Source organism: Pisolithus orientalis, assembly GCF_024613125.1.
Source record: "Pisolithus orientalis strain OTSU chromosome Unknown F5J12scaffold_4, whole genome shotgun sequence".
Lineage (NCBI taxonomy): Eukaryota > Fungi > Basidiomycota > Agaricomycetes > Boletales > Pisolithaceae > Pisolithus > Pisolithus orientalis.
In genome coordinates, this window is record NW_026260785.1 from 1,377,168 (window position 1) to 1,401,637 (window position 24,470).

At 46.5% G+C, this 24,470-nt stretch overlaps 2 protein-coding genes across 2 annotated transcripts; one reads left to right on the top strand and one right to left on the bottom strand.

Annotated features, from left to right (window-relative positions):
- Positions 1-18,010: 18,010 nt before the first annotated feature.
- Positions 18,011-19,344, bottom strand: F5J12DRAFT_394198 (uncharacterized protein). Its single transcript, XM_051739207.1, has 2 exons — positions 18,875-19,344; positions 18,011-18,823 (listed from the first exon to the last, which is right to left on the bottom strand). Exons 1-2 carry the CDS (start codon positions 19,002-19,004, stop codon positions 18,135-18,137), a joined length of 819 nt encoding a protein of 272 aa, XP_051603801.1. The 5' UTR covers positions 19,005-19,344; the 3' UTR covers positions 18,011-18,134.
- Positions 19,345-19,920: 576 nt separating this feature from the next.
- On the top strand, positions 19,921-24,220 carry F5J12DRAFT_903687 (mediator complex subunit MED14-domain-containing protein; the record flags this gene model as incomplete). The annotated part of the gene is made up of 21 exons (XM_051748434.1): positions 19,921-20,030; positions 20,084-20,216; positions 20,267-20,358; positions 20,408-20,486; positions 20,539-20,671; positions 20,728-20,868; positions 20,916-20,975; positions 21,025-21,114; positions 21,166-21,209; positions 21,259-21,347; positions 21,398-21,692; positions 21,768-21,918; positions 21,966-22,013; positions 22,039-22,169; positions 22,219-22,297; positions 22,350-22,665; positions 22,717-22,764; positions 22,816-23,279; positions 23,326-23,411; positions 23,462-23,865; positions 23,920-24,220. The coding sequence occupies 21 exons, from the start codon at positions 19,921-19,923 to the stop codon at positions 24,218-24,220; spliced, it is 3,294 nt and encodes a 1,097-aa protein (XP_051603802.1).
- Positions 24,221-24,470: the final 250 nt, after the last annotated feature.

Here is a 24,470-nt window from a genome sequence, read left to right on the forward strand (position 1 = left end):
CCATAAGATTCGGCCGTCGACATCTCCACAGGTGGCTCCGGTGTTCTTTGTGGCTAAAAAAGATGGAAAGAAGCGGTTGATTCAGGACTACCGCTACCTTAATTCCTTCACGATTCCAGATGCGCACCCGTTACCAAATGCGCAGGCCTTGTTTGACGAGTTGGTCGAATCTCGTTATTATGCCAAATTCGACATTCGATGGGGTTTCACGAATCTCCGCGTCAAGGAAGGAGACGAGTGGAAGGGAGCCTTCATAACGCCCAGAGGACTCTTTGAACCAACGGTAATGTTCTTCGGGCAGTGCAATTCACCACCTTCTTTCCAGCGATACATGGATCACACCTTCGCGTCCCAAAGGGGAAAGCAAGTTGGTTACATGGATGATGTGGCGATTCACGGGAAAACACGTGAAGAACTTCGTAGTCGCGTGCGCGAATTCTTGGAGATTTGCCGAAAGGAAGGTCTCCGGCTAAAGATTAGCAAATGCGTCTTCGAAGCGGAAGAAATAGAATTCTTAGGAATGATCATCAGCAAGGGAAGGATGGAAACTTCCCCGACCAAGACCGATGCGGTAAGCACCTGGGAGGCCCCTGACAACTTAACAGGCCTCCACCGATTCCTCGGGTTTTGCAATTTCTACCGCAAGTTCATCCCGTCGTTTTCAAGCATCGCACGCCCGTTACATGATCTTACAAAAAAAGGAGTCTCGTTTGTGTGGACCCCGGAGCGTAATGCCGCTTTCGAACGGCTCAAAAGTTTGTTATGCTCGGCTCCAGTCCTCACTATCCCGGACTTCTCTAAGCCTTTCGCACTGTTCACCGACGCTTCGAAACTCGGAACTGGTGCGGTTCTTGCCCAAAAAGGGTCCGACGGAGAATGGCATCCTTGCTCCTATCTGTCGCAGTCCCTCGTAGGTGCAGAACAGCGCTACCAGGTTTACGACCTCGAGATGCTGGCCGTTATCCGGGCTCTTAAGGCTTTCCGCCCGTATCTCCTCTCCCCCGTTGAACCCACGGTGATCTTTACGGATCACAAGAATCTCGAGTATTACCGGGAACCCCAGCAGCTCACCCCACGTCAAGCTCGTTGGGCTGCTACGGTTCAGTCTTTCCCGGTTCGTTTCTCGTGGCAGGCCGGCCGACTCCAGGTGCCTGCCGACACCCTCTCTCGGAAAAACGAGGTCGAGGAACCCGCTCCGGTTGCCACGGTCCTTCCTCCGGACCTTTGGCTTGAGGAGGGGGTGGACAGACCTTTTGTTCCCAAAGTTCGCCTCGTTTCTCCTTCATATTCCCTCACTCGTTTGCAAAAACAATACAAAATCAATAAAGTTACGCTGAGGCGACTACCAGCAAGGACGGAGCGGTCCGCCAAACGTACGCAACCCTACTCGCGCCCATATGAGGACAAGTCAAAGACGAGAAAGGCCCCCCGCGCTTGCCCAACTGAGGAACCAGTCAAAGGAGCGCGTGGCGTACTGGCCGTGTCCGCTGAGCTGTACGAACAAATCAAAAATGACACCAAGACAAAAAAAGAAGGCCCCGTGGCCTCTGAAAATATCACCATCGCTGACGACGGAACATGCCGTTATGGGACTACCCGGTTGTATATTCCCCCGGATCACCGGAGACACTGCATGCGTAGCTATCACGACCAGGAGACAGCTGGGCATCCCGGGCAAAAGGCCATGTTTGCGAAAATGCGAAAAGAGGTTTGGTGGGAAGGTATGGGAAAGGACATCAAAGCATACGTTGCCGGATGTCCCAAATGCCAAGGAAGCAAGGTCGTAACGCATCCTCCGCGACCGCCTATGATCCCCCACGAGGTCGCGAAAACAATGCTTCCTTTCCAACAGATCTCGATGGACTTTATCACGGATCTTCCCGTTTCGGGAAGTGAAAAATATGACTCTATCCTAACAATCGTTGATCAGGGACTCTCCAAGGCTGTGGTACTTGTTCCCTGTCACAAAACTATTGACTCCGTCGGGCTCGCCAAGCTCTTCCATCAAAACGTCTACGCCCGATTTGGCCTGCTGGAATCGGTAATCTCCGATCGTGGTCCGCAGTTCGCGTCGTCGTTTACTAGGGAGCTCTACAAAGCCATCGGAGTCAAAAGCAAGTTATCTACTGGGTATCATCCCCAAACGAATGGAGAGAGTGAAAGGGTGAACCAGGAGGTCGAAGGGTATCTTCGCCTCTATTGTTCCGAGTTCCCAAACTCTTGGAGCGCAAAACTCCCGTCCGCCGAGTTTGCGCATAACTCTAGAATACACTCGGTTCATCAAATGACGCCTTTTTCGCTTCTCCTCGGATACGAACCCTCGCCCTATCCCGAGACTCGGCTAACCCCGGTACCATCTGTCGAAGAAAGATTGGAACGCCTGGCCGCGTCCAGAGACGTCGCGATACTCGCGCATAGACAAGCACAGGAACTGATGAAGTCCCGCTCAAAAGGGACTTATGTCGCGCCCAAGGTTGGAGATCTTGTCCTCTTGGATACCTCTCACCTTCGGATCAAGAACCAGTGCGACAAGATTGCGCCCAGACGTCTAGGACCGTTCAAAGTGACTCAGGTCGTGTCACCTGTAGCGTTCCGATTGGACCTCCCGAAGTCTTGGAAGGTACACCCGGTGTTTCACGGGTCCCGGATCTTTCCGTTTGTCGAAAACGAGACATATGGAGCTGCGCCCGCAGCACCCTTACCAGAACTGGTTGACGACGAGATCAAATAGGAAGTGGAGTCAGTTCTGAATCACAAGGTTGATGGGCGCAGAGGTAAACGAAGGTACCTCGTAAAATGGAAAGGGTTCCCTCATTCGTCCAATACGTGGGAACCCGAAGAAAACTTAAAAGACCACGCTGAAGAAGCCCTCGAGCAGTACAAGCTCGCTCGTCACCTTTGAAATTAAATGGATTCCCCTCGCTCCATCAACACAGAGAATGACTACGCCGACATCTCGTTCCCCGACCAATCCGTTCTCGACTCCCCCGATGGTTTCCTACCCCCCGTCACTTGTTATACCTCAGCCTCGCCTCCAACAACCCCCGCCGGCTTTTATGTCTCCCAGGACTCCTCCCCCGTCTCGCAACCCCGTTCGGTATCGCCCGCTGTCCCCAAGTCTCTCAGGCCGCGTCCACTCCAGGGCGTCTCAATCAAACGCGTCCCCGCCCCCAAGGCCAGAGTCTCCCGTAGTGGAGACAGTAACCAAAAGGGAAAGGGTAAAGCGGTCGTTAACAATGACGCCGATAACGGAGCCGCCACCTCCCGTCCCTCCGATGCTCCCGAATCTACCGACGTTCGCTGCACCTTCTCCACCTATGCCGACCGCGCTGACCGCGCTGCGCTCGAGCTGCTCGCAGCCGTCGCCTCCACTGCCGGGACAGACAAGCAAAGACTACCAATCCCAGCAGGTGAATACTTGGACATTGTTAGGGCACTTGACGTCTTCAACGACGGGGACAACATTAACGGGTGCTCACCGGAACAAGTTGAGTATTCCGGGGAGCTTTTTAAAGAGGTCGGTGCCCGTCTTGGTACAGGGACTCACAACTCCACTTGGGAGGTTTTGCTGCAGGACGCTTCGTGGGCCGGTCTTCATAAAAATTATCATAATGCCGTCCACTCCGCCGATCCTCTCCCTGCATCTCCCTTCATCCCCGTCCCTGCTGATCAACTACGCTACTATCTCGGAGGACAGTCTCCTGTCCCTCCGGAACACCCGCTCTACCAGCATGCCTGCTTCCAATGCCGTTACCTGGGACATTGGTCCTGTCGCAACGGACGTGGTTCCCGCTTTACTCCGGCCCTCGAAGAGCCGCCGTCTCCATCGCCACCATCGCCCATCGCCGCTCGGACGCGTTCCCGCATCTATACTACTCGCCGACCCCTTTCCACGCGGCCCTCCAATCCGGCTCCCTCTTCGTCCTCAAGGGGCTGAGGAACTTGAGGGGGGGGTGATGTTATGCTTTTTCCGTTCTCCTTTCCTTTTCCGTCTTGTCGCGGTCACGTGCATCACGTGCCTTCTCGCGTCGCTGGTCGTCGTCGTGGTCCTAGGGGTACGGATGCTGAATGGAGACCTCGGATCACCCGCTGTCCAGGTATTTCCAATACCTGTCGAGACTCACCTCCCGTGATCCGTGACGTTCGCTGCTCTCGTGCCTAACAAGATGTTACGTTCGTGACCCGTATGATTCCTTTTGACTCATGTTTATTGCTTTACTGTACTACTAAAGATCCGGTGTCTGGCTCCTTGCTGCGCATTGATTGCGCAGCCGGTATAGCCTTCGCTTCCCTAGCTACCACCATCACTGACACCGTTTGACTCATACTTATTTCAACTGAAGGATTGTTGATTACTGCGGATACGCGTCGCGACGCGTCTGTCGCGACTGGTACGGTACTCATACTTACGGGTATATAATCCCTAGTACTTTACCATGTATCCTCAGTTTTTCGATAGCTTGCAACTGAGCTCACTTCCTTCGTTTCTATCCTTGTTCTTCCTCCACGCGAACAACCTTAGGGACTCGCCAGATAGGAGGAACCTCTGTCGGATATTAACGATAACTCAGCCATAGGGGTTACGACAAGTTCGGCCCGTAGTCTCCCACCTCGCGCGCTTCGTGCCTATTCCATTTGAAGAAGTCACCGCGCTCGGGCATAACACTCTTGGTGCTTGGCCTCAGCCTTCTCCCTTTCCAAGCACTCAGACTTGGCTTTCTTTCTTTTGTCACTCCTGACACTTGGTTTCAAATGCTTCATGAATTCCTTCCATTGCCATTTGTATCATGAGCTTCTCTTCCTCATCAACATTGCTGGGGTGAGCAGAATGATCAATTGCTTTGGCAGTGTTGTTGGCATTGCAAGAGGTTGACATGACAGTGGTATGGGTTGCAGAGATGGCAGCCAACCCTCTTCCATTTTTAAAGTTTTGGCTACATGTGTCATGCTGAAGTCAGTTGCTGAGCCTCACATACCTTAGGGCAGGTCTCATGCACTTTGACTCCTAAGAGGGGATTGCCCCATCCTACCAGTCAGGACTTCCTTTTCAGGAAAAAAGTTCACACAAGCCCTTTCCTTTTTAGGAAGGTGGTCATGACTGCCCATCACTGGCCTCAAGCCTTCCCAGATGGTTCACACAGATACTTCTTTTATAGGAAGGTGAGCATGACCATCCAGTCCTGACTGCCCCCACACTGCTTGGTGTTATACTCCCAGCAGTTCCTTACACCTTACTCTTACATTTCCTTGCTGTTCTGGTACCCCTGTTGCTTTCCACAGCATGTTGCCCTTCCCCACCTGCAAAACCAGTTTTGATGGCAAAAATGAATATAGTTGTCATAGAAGGGAATGTCTTGCCCCAGTTGAACACTTCACTTCTCAGGGACAGCACATAACTGTGCACAGGAATAAAGATGACTACCTCAAATGCCATTGCTCAGACAGTGGATGTCCCAATCCCAAATGAGTTTACAAGAACATTGAAACCTTGAGGAAGCACATGAAGAAAGTGAAGTCTACATGGGGTCAGCCACCTGAGGTAAATAATGATGGTGGTAGCACCAGTGTAGTAAGTCAATGACTTGTCATCAGCAAGGAGGAAATGCTCACTGAACTCTCAAGGCATTGGACCATCAGATGGACAAGGTAAGCATTTATGATGCATATACACTGATCACATCACCAACAAGGACAATACAGGACAAGGTAATTATTCAAGACAGGCATTATCCTGAGTCCTTTACTAACTGATCTCCTTGAAGCAAACAGTCAGCCATCTACAGCAGTCTGCTGAAAAGGAAGAATCACAGCATGTTGCAGTAAGCATTTAAGATTTTTTTTTTGGTTCATCACTAGCAAATATATCAGCACTCATCCTTAGGTTAGGGTTTATTTGTCTCTGAATCTGTCAAGTGCATGCAGGTACTTCACAGGGAATGCCACATGGATACCCCCACTCCCAAATCTTGGCCTGCATGTAAGATGCAACAACTCAGCTGGGGAGGTCCTGGACATGCTCTCTTTTCTGTCCATGACTCTACCACTCCCATACCCTCCATCCCCACCAATGACACCATTCTGCATCTCAAGAAAGAGATGGAACAGGTATCCACATCTGGCATGCAACAGGATGAATGTATCATCAGCCCTTGGCTTCAAGCAACCTGGGGTGGCATGAGAATGTTTCTGGCAATGACATATGTATCTGCTATCCACACTGGCCAGAGGTCCTCCCATGTTACAAAAGCCAGCTGTTTGTCAATCATGAGTGCCTCTTCACAACAGACAATATCAGCAACTGTCACTAAAGTTGACAGTCAATCCTTAGCAACACATCAGTATCACATTTAAATGAGAGCTGGGCCAGTTTGCAGAGGAACTGATGGAGATGGATGAGAATGATACCATAGATGCACTACAAGTAGGCCACTCCCATGCCACTGAAAACCAGATCATGGTCTCAGTCCAGAGGCACTCCCTGGTGCAGCAGAAGACATCATTCCCTTGTCCTTGCAGGCTAGTGTGCAATGGCAAGTCATCATGCACATTGTACCTGGGGAAGTTGAATTAGGGTATGCACATACTAATCCAGGGCAGTTCCAGGAGTTGACCAGAGTGGGGAAACTTGGCCTTGAACCTCAGCAAGAAGTCACTGGAGCATGGACAAGGAAATTGTTGCCATCTCAGAGGACAAGATTGCAGACAAAGTCATTGCAAAATTGGAAGAGAGAGCCCTTGGCAATCTGGAAGCCTGCCTCTTGGAGAGGCTAGTTGCCACTCTTTCCCCAGCCATTCAGACCATTGTGAGGGATGCAGTGCAAGCTGTAATGGATAGCAGGACTCCACCTGTCACATACTCCTTGAAAACCCATACATTGTTGGATTTCCCATGTCAGTTTGCATGGATTTTTTGTCCATGACTGGAATGTATTATAACTACTATGTCATGGTATATTCAAGGGTCTGAGCACATCTATGCTTGAACTTACTGGCCCTCAATGGAGGATGTTTTTACAGACCTCCAATGTGCCATTTTGAGCAGTACTTTTGACTATTTTGTGGAACCAAGATGCTGAGGAATACATACCACAGCTCTTAGTAGAGCTTGCCAGGCTCATGCCATTAGGGCACAGTTATCCTCTCCCAGGTACAATGGACATACCATATGTATCCAGAGGCTGCTACCACAAGGAACCTGATGGATGTATTCTGGATGAGTCCTATAATGTGTTTGAAATCATTTGTAAATCTGGATGTCCCAGTTTTTGTAACACAGACTGTTTTCCTATTCCTTATAGTTGCACTAATCCCTACTTGGGATTTATGGGTGATGAACCCATGCATGACACCAAGTGGTCTTTCTTTGGCTACCATTATTTTGGTCCCTTAGATTTTGACCTACTTGAGTGCAACAACTCTTGCATCCCTTTGAGGAGATTCACTGAGAGGGGAATACCTGTTAGGAAATACTGGAGAAATCCTCATCCACATATTCCTCATCCTCATCATATGCAATGCAAGTCTCAATCTGCTAGAGCTCACACTCACAGACCAAAATGTCAAGCCAATCATCTTTTAAATCCTCCCAATTATTCAACTCATCCTACAAAGTCATTCTTATATGAACACTTTCTAATGGACTTCTAAAGATGTCCAAAGGCCTTTCCAAACAAATCCCAAAGCTTAATGGCCTTAATTATGCCTCTTGGTCAGTTCTTATGAAAGCATACATGCAAACTCTCAGCATTATGGATATTGTCTCTGGCATGAAACCTATGCCAGCTGATGTCACACAACAGGAACCATGGAAGATCTCAGACACACATGCCCAGGGTATTATTACCCTTTACTGTGATCCAATGATTGCAATGTCTATTGATGGGCAAGACACCTCTAAAAAGAAATGGGACAAATTGAAATCCAAATATGGTGAACCTTCCACCATGACTACTTTTATGGAATTTCAATGGTTGATCCAAAATCAGATCAAACCAAAGGATGACATCATGGTAAAGATCTCTGAAATCACCATGATTATGGCTGCAATCTCTGGTCAGGGCATCACTCTTGATGACAAGATGAAAGCCCTTATCCTTGTCCATTCCATGTCCCAAGCCTGGGAACAGGCACCCATCAATATTTTATCTTCCATTGCTGCCAGACAATTATCCACTGATATGTTCATACCCTGCATGAAAGAAGTGTGGGCACATAAATCAGGACAATTGTTGCTTCCACAACAAGAAAAAGCATCTATGACATCAGGAACACAAGTCAAACAGGAATCTAATTCCTTATTGGCTCATATGAATAAACCTCTGCTGTGCAATATTTGCCACAGATCTCATAACACTCAAGATCACCAAGGAGGAGGCTCTGGTGGTTCTGGATCTTACTGCAGAAACCATGGTGGTTGAGGTGGTCGAGGAGGTTATCACAGAGGTGGTGGACATGGCAGCTACATGCCTTACCCATGACAGCAACAGCAAGGTTCTGGTGGCTGTGGTGGCAACCAAAACCACTGACATGGCAAAGGCAAGGGCAAAGCCTGAGCCAATGTTGTTGAAGTGGAAGGAGCTGAAGCCATCAATATGGCTTCTATTGAAGAACTCCCTGAGGACTATGATTCTCAAACCCACTCTTATGCCATGCAATATCATGAATATGCTGCTGATGACTTTGATATTACTGCTATCAAAGTCAATCACAATCCCTCTCCTGAATATTCTCCTGAGCAACCTGCTCCCATGGAGAATGTTTACTCCAACAACCTGAATACCTATTTGGGCTCACATGTTATTGGTGAGTCTACCCAATATGATCCAGACCTGACTCGTCAGGACATCACCTATGCCATGGAGATGGTTGAAAGATCTCCTAATCTCCCTGTAGATGCTTCTACAGGTCAACTTGCCTCTTGGTACTTGGATGAGATCCAAGGTCACCAAAGTCATCTAGTTGAGTCAGTCAAGATTCATGTTAACATCCCTCATTCTAATTCACCATGTACATGTTCTGTTTGTCGCTGAGCAGCCCAGTCTTTACACTGAGTGGTCTTACCCCTATGGGAACCCTGGCAATGGGAGACTCAGAACTCTGTTCTGAGGACAGTTCCCCTTCCCACTTATGGGGAGAACCAGGTATGTCCTTGTAGTCCCAGCAAGACCACAGGTGGAATGGCAAATACCATTTTGGCTTGCAAGAACATGGTGGCAAATGAGGATGTTGAGGGAAATGGTGGGATGACTTCATCATCAAACTGGAATGCTGATAACATTGCTGGAAATGTTCAAGGAGATGATTCTGGCAACAGAAGATCTGTCCAAGTACAAATAAAGAAAAACCACCCTATGTCTTTAAAGACTTTTCATGAATCTGTTCCTAATGTAAAACCACATAAACTTTTTCATATATGCCATAATCCTGACATAGAGTATGATCCTAACAAATCTGCTGTGGGATATTTCCCCAGTGAATTTGACCACAATGCCTATGATGCTTTTGACTGCTACCCCTGGGTGTGCATGCATCTTTCAAGAACCTTCCAAAGGGTGAGTTGATATGGATGTTGGATTCTGGAGCTTCACATCATGTGACTCCATTTAAAACTGATTTCCTTACTTTCTGAGAATTTAAAACTCCTTCCCTTGCATCTACTGCTGGGTTAAGTCTAGTTCAATTACTTGGAGAAGGAACAGTGGTTATTCACCTTGAAAATGGGCAGAATTTACTGCTCCATAATGTTGTCTATAGCCCTCTCTTTTCTAAGTGATTGTGCTCAAGAAATGTGCTCCTTAAAAATGGGTATAGGAGCACTGCGACACTAACAAATGAGGTAATCCAAGCACCAGATGGCCAGATTGTACTAGAGGCAAAATTAGCCTCTCCTACTTCACTGCTACATTGGTTTGTGGGCATACTGCTTCCACCTACCAACATGTATGCAGTCCTTTGCCCTCTGGTTAGGACTTCACCAGAATTACTCTGGCATAATCAGCTATGCCATCCTGCACAAGCTATTCTCAGGCATCTTTGCCAATTGGGTCTTCCCAAAATACAAATACAGGGGGAGACTTCTTCCTGTAAAGGGTGTGCACAAGGAAAATTATCCTCAGAAGCTTTCAAACCTTCTTGGAAACATGCTACTAAACCTCTTGAATTGGTTCATGCCAACCTCTTGGAATTACCAGTCAAGTCTTACTTCTGGTCCAAATATATCCTTACTCTTTTGGATGATTATTCATCCTTCAGCTTTTGCCTCTACATTTGCAATAAATCTGACACATATACTGCTTTTGCCAATTGGATGGTGTCTGCTCAAAATCAGACTGGTTACCATCTTCTTGCACTCCATTCAGATTGAGGGGGAGAGTTTATGGGTTCCACTTTCAAAGTGCTCCTTTCTATGTGTGGAATCACCCATCAATTGTCAATTGCCAATCAACCTTAACAAAATGGTCATGCTGAGCAGTTTAACTGCACCATATCCAAGAAAGCTGGTGCCATTAGGCATCATGCTTGCATTCCTAAATGCTTCTGGAATTTTGCATTTGATTGTGCACTTCACGTGTACAATAGAACTCTGCTCAAACAGATTCTCTTCAAAACTCTGGCAGAACTATTCTTAGGAAAAGTCCCAGACATTTCATATTTCCACACCTTTGGCTGCAAAGCCTTTGTATGGGTTCCAAAAGAACAATGCAAGGATAAATTGGAGCCTCATGCTGTCAAAATGGTATTTTTGAGCTACAAGCCTAATACCAAAGGTTACAGATTTCTCCATGGACAAAAAATTGTTTTATCTCATACAGAAAAATTCATAGAAGACTCCTTTCCTTTTTGCTCAGATAAAAAGACTGAAACCTTTGACCCTGATTCTGAAGATGACCAATCATTATCATCTGACTCTGAAAGCCTACATTCATTACCAGATCCTGATCAGATCCAACTGTGGCCTCATCAACTGCAACCACCTTGTCCTATTACACCACCACAACCAAACCCACAGCAGGGAAGAGCTGTGGACCAGCCTAGAGATCCTACACAACAAAGAAGAGCACCTGCTGCTGTACCATCAGTTGACCCTTGAGTCATTCAGCATCCACACCAACCTTATCCTGTTCCTTGTGACTCCTGAAATGTTTGAAGAGCTCAACCACAACAAGCCAAAGACCAAGAACCTCATCCTAAATGTCATTTTATCCCTGTCTCCCATCCTGGAAACATTTATGGAGATAGACCTCCAGTTCAAATTGAAAGGGATATACAACAAAATTGCAATCAAGCCCAACAATGGATCTGTAATGCAGAACATAATATTAGAGAGAGACAAGAGGCTCTTAGACAATATGAGGAAGAGCATAGACCACCTTCACTGGTCTTACCTCCAGCAATGCAACCTCCTCAGGTTCCTCACCAGTGGACTGAACATCCACAAAATACTACTCCTCCATCTCCTTTATCTCCTCTTACTCCGCTTCCAGAATCTCTGAAAGGAATGCCAGATCAACAAGCTGAGATGCATCCTTTTGAATTTGCTCTTGCTGCATGGATCAACGAATCTCCAGAACATTACAAAGATGTTCTAAAGTTATCTCTGGATTTGCAAAAGAAATGGTTTGATGTGATGAAGGATGAATTGAAGTCTATTGAAGAAAGACAAGTCTGGACCTTGGTGGATCCTCCCAGAGATTGGAAACCCATAAAGTGTTGATGGGTTTCTGCTATTAAAAGTGATGGTCATTACAAAGCTCATCTTGTGGCTAAAGGCTTTACACAAGAATTCAGAACTGACTTTGAAGATACCTTCTCTCCAGTGGCTAGATTCAAAACAGTGCAAATCTTACTCACATTCACTGCCCAAAAGAATTGGGAAATGGAAGCCCTGGATGTCAAAACTGCTTTCCTATATGGAAACCTTGATGAAGAAATTTATATGGAGCAACCAGAAGGTTTTTGAGTTAAGGGTCAAGAGCACAAGGTATATTGGCTGCTTTGGGCTTTCTATGGCCTTAAGCAAGCAGCACTAGCATGGAATAAAGCCCTACATACCTCACTACTACACATGGGCTACATTTGCTCAAAAGTGGATGCTGGCATCTATATCTATTCCTCCAAAGCTGGCATTGTCATATTCCTCATCTATGTCAATGATGGATTATTTTTAGGTTTGGACAAATGTCTTCTGAAAGCCAAGAAAGAAGAATTCATGAAGAAATGGGAATCCCATGACCTTGGGGAAGTAAAAGAATATCTCAGAATCCAAGTTCACTGAGATTGATTGAAGAAGGAACTCTATCTCAATCAAATCCCCTATGTTAAGAAGGTCATCAAAAGATTTAATATGGAGACTGCTCAAAATGTTTGCACTCCATTACCCTCAGGATACCAACTGGAAAAAGCCCCTTCCAATTATCAAGCAACCTCATCACTCCACTCACAGTACCAGTCTATCATTGGGTCCTTACTCTATATGGCCCTTGGTACATGTCCAGACATTGCTTATGTGGTCATATGCATGAGTCAATACATGGCAAATCCTACAGAGGATCATCACAATAAAGCCTTGCATATAGTTCGCTATATTGCATCTACTCCAAAAATGGCTTTATATTATTCTGGACTTGAATCACAGATATTTGGTCTCACTGATTCTGATTGGGCATCAAATAAAGACACACAACATTCAACAACCAGTTATGCAATGTTCCTTGGAACATCCCTCATTTCTTGGCAATCACATAAACAAAAGACAATTGCACTCTCTTCTACAGAAGCTGAGTATATGGCTCTCTGTGATGCCACACGTCAAATCAAATGGCTTCATATGCTATTTGATGAACTCAAACTTAAAACTGAGAAGACCATATTATACTGTGACAATATGGGTGCTCACTTTATTGCTGAGAACCCAGTCTCAGATGGATGTTCCAAACATATAGACATCCAATGGCATTTTGTACATGAACGTGTACAAGATGGTTTGTTTGGTATTGAATATGTTCAAACTGATAAACAAAAAGCCGATGGCCTAACAAAATCTTTGATGTGGCAAAAGTTCAAAACTAATCGCTTGTCAATGGGACTTGTTAATCTCCCATTTTAGAGCAAGGGGGAGTGTTGGAAATATGACAATAGTTACAACCATCTAGACACATCTAGACTTACACGTTTTGATACACATGTAATGTCACATGACATGCTCAGTCATACAGCTACACAGTGACATCAGTATGACATCACTTATTGTGTCATATTCCATAGCATTCTCCACTATTCCTTGCTATACTTAGTAGTTACATTGTAGCACCTTCCTTTTACACTACTGGTCCATGCATACTGCTACATGTATATAAACTCAGGGTATTCTCCTAAAGTCCCTATTGTCTTACACAGACAATCTACTCATATCTGAGCCCCACTCAAATACAAACTCACTTCAAATCTACCATCAAAACTCAAGCAATAAGGCAAGTGCTCTTGTCTTGCTCTTCATACTGTACCTGTCCTCTGCACAATAGGGAGTTCATCTTGGAGCTGCAAACCACCTTCAGCCCCCATGACCCAGTTGCTGACACCAAGAGCCAACTCAACCATTTACATATGAAAGATAACCAGCATATCAACAAGTATGTAGTTGACTTCAATCAGCTTGCTTTGCAAGTCCAAGGCTACAGAGATGGTGCACTGCATCACCACTTCTACTCTGGGCTCCCAGACTGGATCAAGGACAAGGTCTTGTAGAATATATACTCAGTTGGGTTAAGTAGCCAACTATATTATGTACCTGTAGAATATATACTACAGGACTATTAGCTGAGTGTAAAGACAGGATGTAGAAAGTGCTCACCTCAGTTGGGTTAAGTAGCCAACTGAGGTGTGAGTATGCTACTTGAGTATGAAAATGAATGTGATTATGTAATATGGCCAAATGTGCACCATAATACTAAGTGGGACCCAGATGAAAGTATAATATGAAAGACAGAATATACAACAGGGTTTAATGTCCAAAGGAACTGTAGCTGCACTATCCATCCCAATCACTACCAATCATGTCAAACTGAAGATCACTGACATCAGTACCACTTATGCACTTCCTGACTTTTTCAAGAGGCTCAACAAATACATCATGTGCCATGCAGAAAGCATTGCATCCCACATTGCCCTGCAGATGTTTGACAGAGTCCCAGTGTGGTATAAATTCCACATTCAACAATACTTGACCTGCAGGCCCTCAGTGATCATGCTGATGTCACACACCAAAGGTGTTGTGGACATGGTTACAGCTGACTCTGCCTAACTCATTGACAAGTTGCACATAGTGCCATGAATACAGATGAAGACCAAAGCTCACATGTGTAGAAGGACTGCTGGACATGAGCAGTCATCCTTTGCACAAGAACAAGTCATCAGTGCTAGAGAGAAAAAAGGAAGTGAGTTAAGCACCCATCAAAAGTTTTTAGTGCCCATGTACAGCATTCCAGTTTTTGTCATATCTCCACCATTTCCAAAGATATCAACTCCATTCCCACACTTGCTTAAAGTGCTCAGCCATGTGATCCTGCCTTCTGAGTTTGGAAAGGATCCTCACACCCTATGGATTTCTACAGCACTCCATCCATCAGATGCTCATTTCACTACATCCATCAGATATGGCTGCCTCTTTGTTGATCATCTTGCTTGTCTCTTTTGCCAGAGACAGTGGCTATGTATATATGCCAGGTGTTCCCAGCAGCTTCTGTCCTGAAGCCTCCTGGTTCATCCCATCATTGTCAGCCCCATCTCAGCCCATGCAGCTTGGTCAGCATGTTCTCCTTGTCAGTATGACTTCCAGAAGGACATTCTTTTGTTGCCTCAGGTCTGTCACATGGTTAGAGAGGTCTTATGTGGTTTTTTCAGTCTCCCCACTTGATGAAGCATATGGATCCTTCCTCCCTGCTCCCTGCAACATCTTTATTCCAATCTTGTCCATCATTCTCCCCATATTGCAACAGCTGCAGTATAATTTACTGTTCTCCAGCCTCCCTGATCACATCCATGATGAGTATGATGTGCATCTTGCCTTTTTACTGCAAGACCTGGCAGAAGATGTCCCCCCTTCTCCCTCTACTCCATCAGAGCCCCATTCATGAAGCTTTTATTAACTTCACTGAGAGGATGAATGGGTGGGAGACATGATTGCCTATCCTCTCATTACCCCACAGACCCCCAATGCCCTAGCCCTTTGACACCTGACTCATGCCATCCATTTCTGGATTTAATACTTCCCCATCTGGAAACACTGTCCATCTGTCATCCCATCTTTTGACCTAGTGATGTCTCTGCCAAGATCTGACTTGCATTGCCACCCCTAATGTGATATCAGTGCACTTACTCAGTTTCTGACATTCTTTGACTCATACTGTGATATTTTGACTGCCCTTGACTCATTCATTGCCAATACTTACCAATCCTTTTTGCTTGCTTACTTTTCATTTCTCACTTACTCATCATGATTACTCATCACTTACAGTCCTTACTCATTACTTACCAAGCATTTGTGCCTTGTTTGTCATAGGCTGTGCTCCCCCTACAGCATATAAACCTGCCTGTACTTAGCTACAACCCAAGCAATCAAGCAATCAAATCAGTCAGTTCAGTTCTTCTCAGACATAACTTGTCATCAATAGTTGAGGCTCCATCAAGGGTCTATCTACCTCTATTCATCATCAGCAGTATCATCTGTGCTTAGTCAGCACATACACTTAGTCATCCTTTCACTCCTGCATAACTCAACATCAACTTGTGCTAGGAGCACATTCTATCCAAGCTCCTTACTCCAGTCAGCATCTCTCTCATGGTCATCATCCATTTGTCCACTTCTGTGCAACTTGACATCAACTTGTGCCAGGAGTACTTTTGGCTGAATACCTTCACTCTGTTCAGCATCCCTCACCCTCTCATCACTTGCTCTTCCACTCCTGTGTAACTTGTCATTGACTTGCACCAGGAGCACTCCCCTATTCAAAAACACCCACATTAGATTTTTCTGCCCTCCAGGTTCTGCAGAGGCAAACCACCACTCACTCTTATTTGTCTTTGGTGTTGGATTTGGTTGGTTTTCACTGCCTTTCCACACTTTGATTCACACCAAGTCAAGTGGTTCAAGCTCAGCCTCCATCACCTGACTTCCCCCATGGGAACTGTGATGTCATTCTTCTTAATGTTGATGGACAGAATCCAGACAACCTTAATTGTATGTTCCATAATGTATGTCCCTGGATAGTGCTAATGTACCATTTATTCATACAGGTCATGTTGCAGAAGTATGCATTGTATTTCAGCTGAACTGCTCCCACCAATTTAGAGACTCTTCACTCCCTGACTGCCTAGCTCAATCTCTCATATATGTTTGGCCATTCCATATCATTGCCATGCCAGAAGATCAACCAGATATGCATCTCTGGATCCTTGAAAGAGGATACAGCCCACACCCACCCCAAGCACCAGCATGCTGTAGTGGTTTTATCATCCCCTTGACTGAGGTCATTCATCCTGCAGATCTAGTACCCATTTTTGGGAAGAACATGGACCATACAGTGACAATGGCCACCTCTCAGGAATTATATGAACACTTTTTTCTTAATTCATACACTATCAAAGAGGCCTTTGACACATTGTACCATCTATACACTTGAGTGGATATGACTATTACAGCTGAAATTTCAGAACAGCTTTCTCAATACTTCATAGCACAATATTCTGTCAGTGATGGATTGCAATCTACTATGCCTTGCAGTTAAGTGACTGCTAATTAGAGAAAAATAGAAAAAAAGGAAAAACAAAAAGAATGTCAGCCAATCAGCAGCCACCATTTGAGTGAATGTAACCTCTCATCACCTGTGAGGGTCTTGCTTGCTAAGCATTCATTTCAGGCATTTCACAGATGTAGATCAAAGTGGGATGATGGGTGGATGGTGTTTTCTGGATGGGGAAGTATTAAATCCAGAAATGGATGACATGAGTCAGGTGTCAAAGGGCTTGGGTGTTGGGGGTCTATCTACCTTCATTCATTATCTTCAGTATCAGCCTTGCTTAGTCATCATCCATCACTTAGTCATCCATCTGCTCCTGCACAACTCAACAACAATGTCTGTGAGGAAGCCCTATCACTTGAAGACCCCCACTCCAGTTATCACCCTTCAGTTATTCACCATCCATTCTTCTGCTCCAGCATAACTTGCTGATGACATCCACTAGGAGCACTATCTGTTCAAGACACCCACTTTAGATTTTTCTCCCTCTAGGTTAACAAAGGTATGAATTCTCAGTGTATGAAGTAGTCACTTTATTAGTACCTAATGAAGGTATGAGTTCTACACTGCATCATTACCAAGTAAATGAATGGGAACATAGCTATACTCACCTCAGCATGTGAAGTAGTCACTGAGGTGGAAAATAATGGTGTGGAAAATTTATGGTGCCATAATTAGTGAGCACAGTGACATTGGAATTTAATTCCAAGGGTCAGAGAAAAATTCCAAGCACTCTGAGCAAAATCCCAAGATGTTACTGTAACTCTGGAACACATACTCAACATAGCTACCATGGAGGCACACCACCACTTGCTCTTTTATTTGTCTTTTGTGTTGATTTTGTTGGCTTACATCACCTTTCCACACTTTGACTTCATGCTGTCTTCCTAAACATAGTTCCCAGTAGCAAACCATACATGGAGGGCTATGCACAGTACTACTTGAATACATTCACTGACAAAGATACTTCCCATACTTTGCACTTACAATCACAGTGGTCATTTGTACTACCATAAACAATTGGCTCATGTTGCATCCATTCATATGAATTGTTGGATAAGATTGCAATCTTTACTGATAAGCTGACAATTGTGATTGCATCTTTGACATGTTGAAGATTTCTCCTGAGCACATTCTCAGCTAATTGGAGGCCTCCATCCCATGGTCATAAGCATCTGTAAGCTGTCAAACTTTTGCCAAGCACCTATTTCATTTCAGTCATTTTGCAGATGTAGTATGACTTGCAGAAGTCACCTAAGTTTATAAAGGTTCAAGTTGTTTCCAAATTCTGGGAGGAGAGAATGGAAAACAATATGTGGAAGGCAAGGACATCATTGGTTACTAGAGGATTTTACAATAATTAGCACGAGGTACGTGGCTAGCAAGTGAGCTGGTCCAAGGAATATACGACACGCCAGACGAGTAGTAGTGCCTACAAGTGTTCAATAAACCTCGTCCCCGATGCCGTAGAAAACGTCGAGGGATGGCGACAGTGAGTGTCATCGTCTTCGTCGACGTCCTCCCTGAAGAAGTCATGGAAAACGGAGACAGCGAACGCACGATCTTCATGCTCGCAGGGGATGTTTGCGAGACGGGCGATTCTTCCTTGAATGGATCACGGTAATCGGCAGAAATAGGATCGTTCCCCGAATCAGACAATGGTGATTCGGCAGTACTCGTGCAGCCAGTATTTTCGATATGTTTTGGCACTTGTCCGCCGCAGACCCCAAATTCATTGGATTGCATGTTCCCGTTACTTGAGGTAGACTCCCATGAGTCACCAGAGCCTGCTTTCATCCAACCACTTCCACTTCGTCGCCTGCCATGGCGAATCCTTTCCCATGATCGCTTGAATTTGTCTCCGAGAGATGATCCCGAGGAGGGGTCGAGTTCCGTGCTGCATCTGCGACTCCGCGCTCGACGAAGAACCCGATCCTGGTCGGTGGGTTCGTGGTACCGCAAAAGATAATATACTGCGCTGCAGCATACCACTATTAACACGCCGAGAAATACCACGAGCCCAATAAAACCTGAGTGAAAGTTAGGACGGTTATTACAAAGAGAGAAAATGAACGTCATACCTGCCTGCGAGCCTCCAATTTCGGGGATTGCTGAGCGGCGTATCATAGGTATGTAGTGGCCGTTGACCGTCAATGTAAATGCCAGCGAGATGAAGACTACAGATGGTCTACTGGTCAGCGGAAGTGCCATGTTTCACGACCGTAAAGGTGGTGATATCAAGTAACCTGGGCCCAGACTGGCAACCTGAGTCGGCGAAGGCTTTCGGAAGAGGGCTGGAGGGTATTAGATGCCGCGCGGCTTTCAGGCTGCCTCGCATCACCCACGCGTGGCAAGATGGCTTAAAAGGGGTATTTCATATGTCGGCGGATGCCGCCAAACTATTAATATTAACCTAAATTAGGGGCAGTCACTGGTCTTGGCCCGCGTCGTGACGCGTCAGATAAGCCGGATGAGAGTGCGAAGGCTAAGTAAGAGTGACCGCTGGAAGGTCTGGAAGGAGGCGGACGAAGGGATAAAAAGAGTCAGCTAGCCTGATTGCATGCTAGCCCCGAACGAGATAAGGAAAACTCATTCCACTTGACTCCATGCTTCTCCGTCGCGACTTCCTTGCAATGGTGGTGTTGATGTACGAGAAGAACGAGGGTAATACTGACATGCCGACAGTGCTTGGAGCAGATGGCCAGATAGAAAGGGCGCGAGATGCAGGCACAACATCACGAACGTAACCACCGAAGAGACCAAGCGGAGGAGTGTGGTGAGTAATGTGTCGGCGATTTCACTTTCCGGCCCTTGTACCGAGAGTGAGGTCTCTGAACGTCTTTTTTTCGACAACGGCTTCTGTTTCGGTTTGGGTAGGGTTGTCAGGTGTGATGAGGTCCGTTGATGGTGGCGTAGGGTGTTTTTCCATAGTTTAACCACAATAACATGTGCTTGTTCAGTGATAATACTAGTTGAACGTTAAACTTGGTTTTTGAGTTTTATTAGGAAGATATCTTGTTCTTTCTGGAAGTTCCCCTGAACGTCTCAGATGTGGCTTAGTAAGCATCACATCAGGCTCTGCCCATAGCCACTGTCCATTGTGCACCCGGTACATTGTACCGGAGCCATGTTTGAGATGGAGCTTCCCGTCGTCTGTGACGGACAAGTTCATCTAGGAGAATTGTTGTCCAGGGTAGCGCAAGCGACCTATGCTGAACTGGTCGAACTCGCAGAGACGTCAGTCTATCCCTTAATCCTCAACTGTTTAAGCTGACATGACCTCGTCATAGTTTGCCCAACATGTCGGATGCCGCACGAAAGCGGACATTGGCTGACTGGGTGGTGAAGACGAAGAAGCAGGTCGTCAAATTGTACGCTGTCATGAAATGGGCACGGGACGCGGACACCGTCCAGACATGCATGGTGAATAGCGATCGACGTTCTACCTTTTCAGCTGTATCTCACTTCCATAGAATATAACTGCGTTTTTAATGAATCAGAACCAGCAGTTCCTGGATGTCATTGACCGCCTGACTTACGCAAAAGAGAGCTTGGATCCTGCGAGGTAGGTGTCGTATTTACCTAACTGGAAAATTCTCTCAGTCTCATCTCAGACTTCGAAACCACGATCTTCTCACCTCTCTTGACGTGCTAACCTCAGGGACCTACAAGAGATTGCCGTCCGCGATCAAGGTTGAACACACCCCATTGTACTTGGAATTTGAACTCATGGCACTGGGTACAGAAATCCTTCATTCCCGTCCCCCCTCTGACGGATGCCGAGGTAATAAAAACTTTGAATGCCATGGAGGATACAATCCGCTATCGCCTCCGAATGACCGAGATAATACCCATTGAGATGTCTCAACACCGAATTGGTACTGTCACGGTATTGCTCGTGTACGAAGGCGAAAGTATTTTAACTGCGGTTTAGCCGGTGGTAGGGTACATTTCATTGTGCCAAAACTATTCGAAACCTCCATATGTTTGCGTGGCGCCGAAAAAGACGATGGGTGGTTCTTCGTTGGTGTAAAGTTTCTCTTTAAAGTGGGGGGCGATACGACCGGAAATCGAGGTACGCCGGTCAGGTTATAACGGTGCTGGCGCTAACTCTTGCCTAAGAATTCCCACAAGAGCCCACTGGAATACTGAAACGACATATTGCCGATGAAGCTGATGCACGTATGGCATGCTATCTTCCCTTCCCAGAGACCTGCAGAGGCGACTTCAGAGGTGCTGTCAAACATCGAGAAGCCCGAAAGACCCAAGCTTCCGGAGGGAACAGTTGACGCACCGCTCGTGCGATTGTACAATTTTCTCCGTGAGTAGCTTGTCGTCTTGTCATGAAGGACGTTTTCCCAGATTGCCGCAGAGATGATGTCTCTGTCTTACCAGCTTGAGATATTATGGTACCAGGTAAGTTTGACGCACCACCCAATGAGTTTGTCGACAGCTCGAGTTGCAGGCGCAACGAATGCGTTCTCTAGGATGGGCTGATTATCTCAGAGTAGAAATGCTTAATAACCGCAAAACCTTGTCAGTGTCTTACTGGTTGTAAGTGACATTCACTTGTTATGTATTTCACTACAACTATCGCTCGGAAGGCGCCCAACACCTCAAAGCATCCCAGGACGTTCCCAAATGCAGAGTCGTATAAAATTGCCTCCTCATGGAGGTACCCTAACTATTTCCATTACGGAAAGTCGGGCCACCCGAAAAGCTGGAGGCGGACCTGCACGAACGCCAGTTGCACGAATGCTTGCAGACCTACAACAGGAAGCCAAGTCTAGTGACGCCCATCCATCAGATGAAGCTGAGGGGTTGATATTTGATGTTCGGTGGGAACCTATGAAAGGGACTCTTGGTGTAATCATTAACCAGGAGGAAGTGTTGGCCACGGTGGGGCGTTTGGAAGTGGTGAGGCGGCGGGATGATCAATTAATTCTATTAACCAACTGATTCATTCCACTCAAGGACTCAAAAGACCTCGACTTTGAGGGCATGCTTGTCCGAGTCATCCATGCACATACAAGGTCAATTCTCTTGTACTTTCAGTCCCAACTACAGAACGGGCCCACAAGGAACGTGTTTTCGCCTGAAGGAAAGGTCATATTGGATTCGCGAGGTGCTGCTCGTCTTAACGGAATGAATTGTTCGCTGACGGTGACCCAGGCGACTATCACCAACTTCGCGTCCACTTATGCGCAGATGAAGTGGCTTGTTATTTCCATAGACACGCGGACAGGTCGTATGAACTTACGGGATACTGGCGACCTTGCTGCTGCTGGTCGTTGGCCTCGTTTTGCAACAATAACAGACGGTCTCAATGAGAATCCTAATATGTTACTCGAAGCCCTTAGCCTACTTCGACTATATGTGAGTTGTCCGGACTATGAGCCTCTCACGGTCTGATACCCGTCCATAGACGATCACAGACTCGGTTGAGCAGAAGGCAAAATACCTTGGTTTCCAGGTCTTCCGACATCGCAATTTTTCCAAGGAGGGTGAGTCATATTCTTTCTGGCTTCTTTTCGTTAGAACATCAACTCTTTTCAGAAATCCAAAAACTGGGGCCCACTGCTAGGGGAACAATATACATCCAGCTGGCAAGGTTCCCAACTCATTATCTCGTTCTCGTCATTACCGAAGAAGATTTCCGATATGCCCTTATTTCCGTTAAAGTCCTGACTGACAGTATGTTCGCCAACATGATTATGGAGGATATCGGCTGGTTAGATGTCCGACGTATACGGGGTGATCGAGGTGTCGGGTCCCCGGGGGATATCATGATAAGTCCCTTGATTAGCCAAGTCGGCCAACGGAGGAGACGCCATGTGGGTGCTTCGGCTCAGGATGTACTAAGAGAAGACAGGTGAGTTCGCTGACCGACCACTGAAAATCAAATTTCAGATGTTTTTCCCAGTTTCAACCTGGATACCCAGACTCTGAGGGAACTCTACGCGTACTGTTGGTAAGCCTCTTCAGTGTGAATAGTATTATCTGAATTGACGTGAATTTCAAGTGCCCGTGTCGCTTATACGAGAGTTGAACTCCAACTCAAACGTCGTGGCATCCCATACATTCATGTCAACCCTGCAAACAGTCTTCCTCCATCAGAACTTTCCCACATTCAGTCGTCCCTTGCTTGCTCTGTGCCCGCTCTATGTGTTCAGTCGTCGGACATTCTCTCCGGAGCACCCGCCGCTGAGGCGGCAATGCCAAACATCCGTGTCATACCGCTCAACTGGTGGTCAGACAAGAAAGCGCAGGTTGTCACATGTGTGAAGCTCAAATACGTCCAGCAACCTGTTGGCAAACGAGCCGCGGCAAGAGCGACCAACAACATTATTCGACCTTCTAAGAGAATAGTATACGATGCTACGGAGGCCGTCGTGTCTTTCTTATCTGAAAACGTGGACACCTGTGTAGACGAATTCCTCGAGGAATGGGCACGGGTATCCAAAATGGTTGTCATCGCTCGCGAAGGTGAGTGGTTCTATTTCTGACATCTCTCTAGCTGATTTTTGGGCAGTCGCTCGGATGGGTAAGGAAAGGAAGTGGCAGGACGTCCGGCTTCTCTCTTTTGATCTCCAAACGGTTGAATTTGCCTATGCGGCGGTAAGTGGGTTCTGCGCCGGTTCCAGCTATCTGGACTCACCTGACCCAAGGATTACACTGTATCCATCAGTTGCACAGACCAGTTATCACCGACTGGAGGTTCCTTTGAGCTGCGCTTTTCACGCAGCGCTCCGACATTTCGTCCGACACAGCCAGCATCACTTGCGCCTCCACCTATACCAGTTTCATTGCGACAACCACGGACCAACCCTCACGAAGAAGCAGAACCATATCTGCGACAGATTCTACGTTATGGATCTTTAGCGACGTCCTTGTACCGCCTGGTGGGGCTGCTGCGTGATACGCTTCCAGCGGTTGCAGAGCTTGACCATATGATAGCGGCTGCCAAAGAGCTGGCTGGACGGGATAGATCTAACAGCGGCGCCGACGATCCATGGTTCGACGCCTTTGTTAAAGGCTTGGGATGGTGGAGAGTGCTATATGGCGATCTAAGGTAATTTCGTGGCTGGATGCATGAACATCTAAAATTTCATCCACTTTTTTGCAGGCACGCCCTTGATCTTAGATTAATGACCAACAAGCGTATCGTTATTCTGGATGCATCACGTTCGCTCTTTCAGCAGTCGCTTGCTCCTCAGACCGAAGAAGTCACTGAGTTGCTGACATTCCAACCCATCCCCGATTTCCGTGATCTCGTTACGGAGGCTGTGCGTGCTGCGCGACCACCAGGGGTCGCCAACGAGGAGCGAGTAGCAATGATTGATATCGGAGTGGTTTGTGAAGGAGGATCAGTTGGACCTGTGCTGAGGGCGTTGCATGAGCGGGTGCTGAAGAAGCTGAAAGAATAGGCGACTGGTGCAGTATAAGATATTTAGGGTGGGGGTAATAATCGACACGGATATTGATTTTGGTTAGCTCAGTTGATCAGTAGAGGAACTCCGGCGTGAGACACCAACTTGCCGGTGACGACGTACCTATGTCCGACGGTCTCCATTCTTCCCAAAAAATCAACAAAGTTCCCCGAATGCCGACGGACGTCATATCTTGTTCGGATACTACAAAGTACCCGCCTCACATGTGCATCGGCGAGCTGCGGGC

Bases quoted from the DNA above. Each gene is read 5' to 3' on its own strand.
- F5J12DRAFT_394198 (XM_051739207.1), bottom strand. From the start codon at position 19,004: ATGGCACTTCCGCTGACCAGTAGACCATCTGTAGTCTTCATCTCGCTG. The intron at 18,824-18,874 runs GTATGACGTTCA...ACTTTCACTCAG, and splicing joins AATTGGAGGCTCGCAGGCAG to GTTTTATTGGGCTCGTGGTA.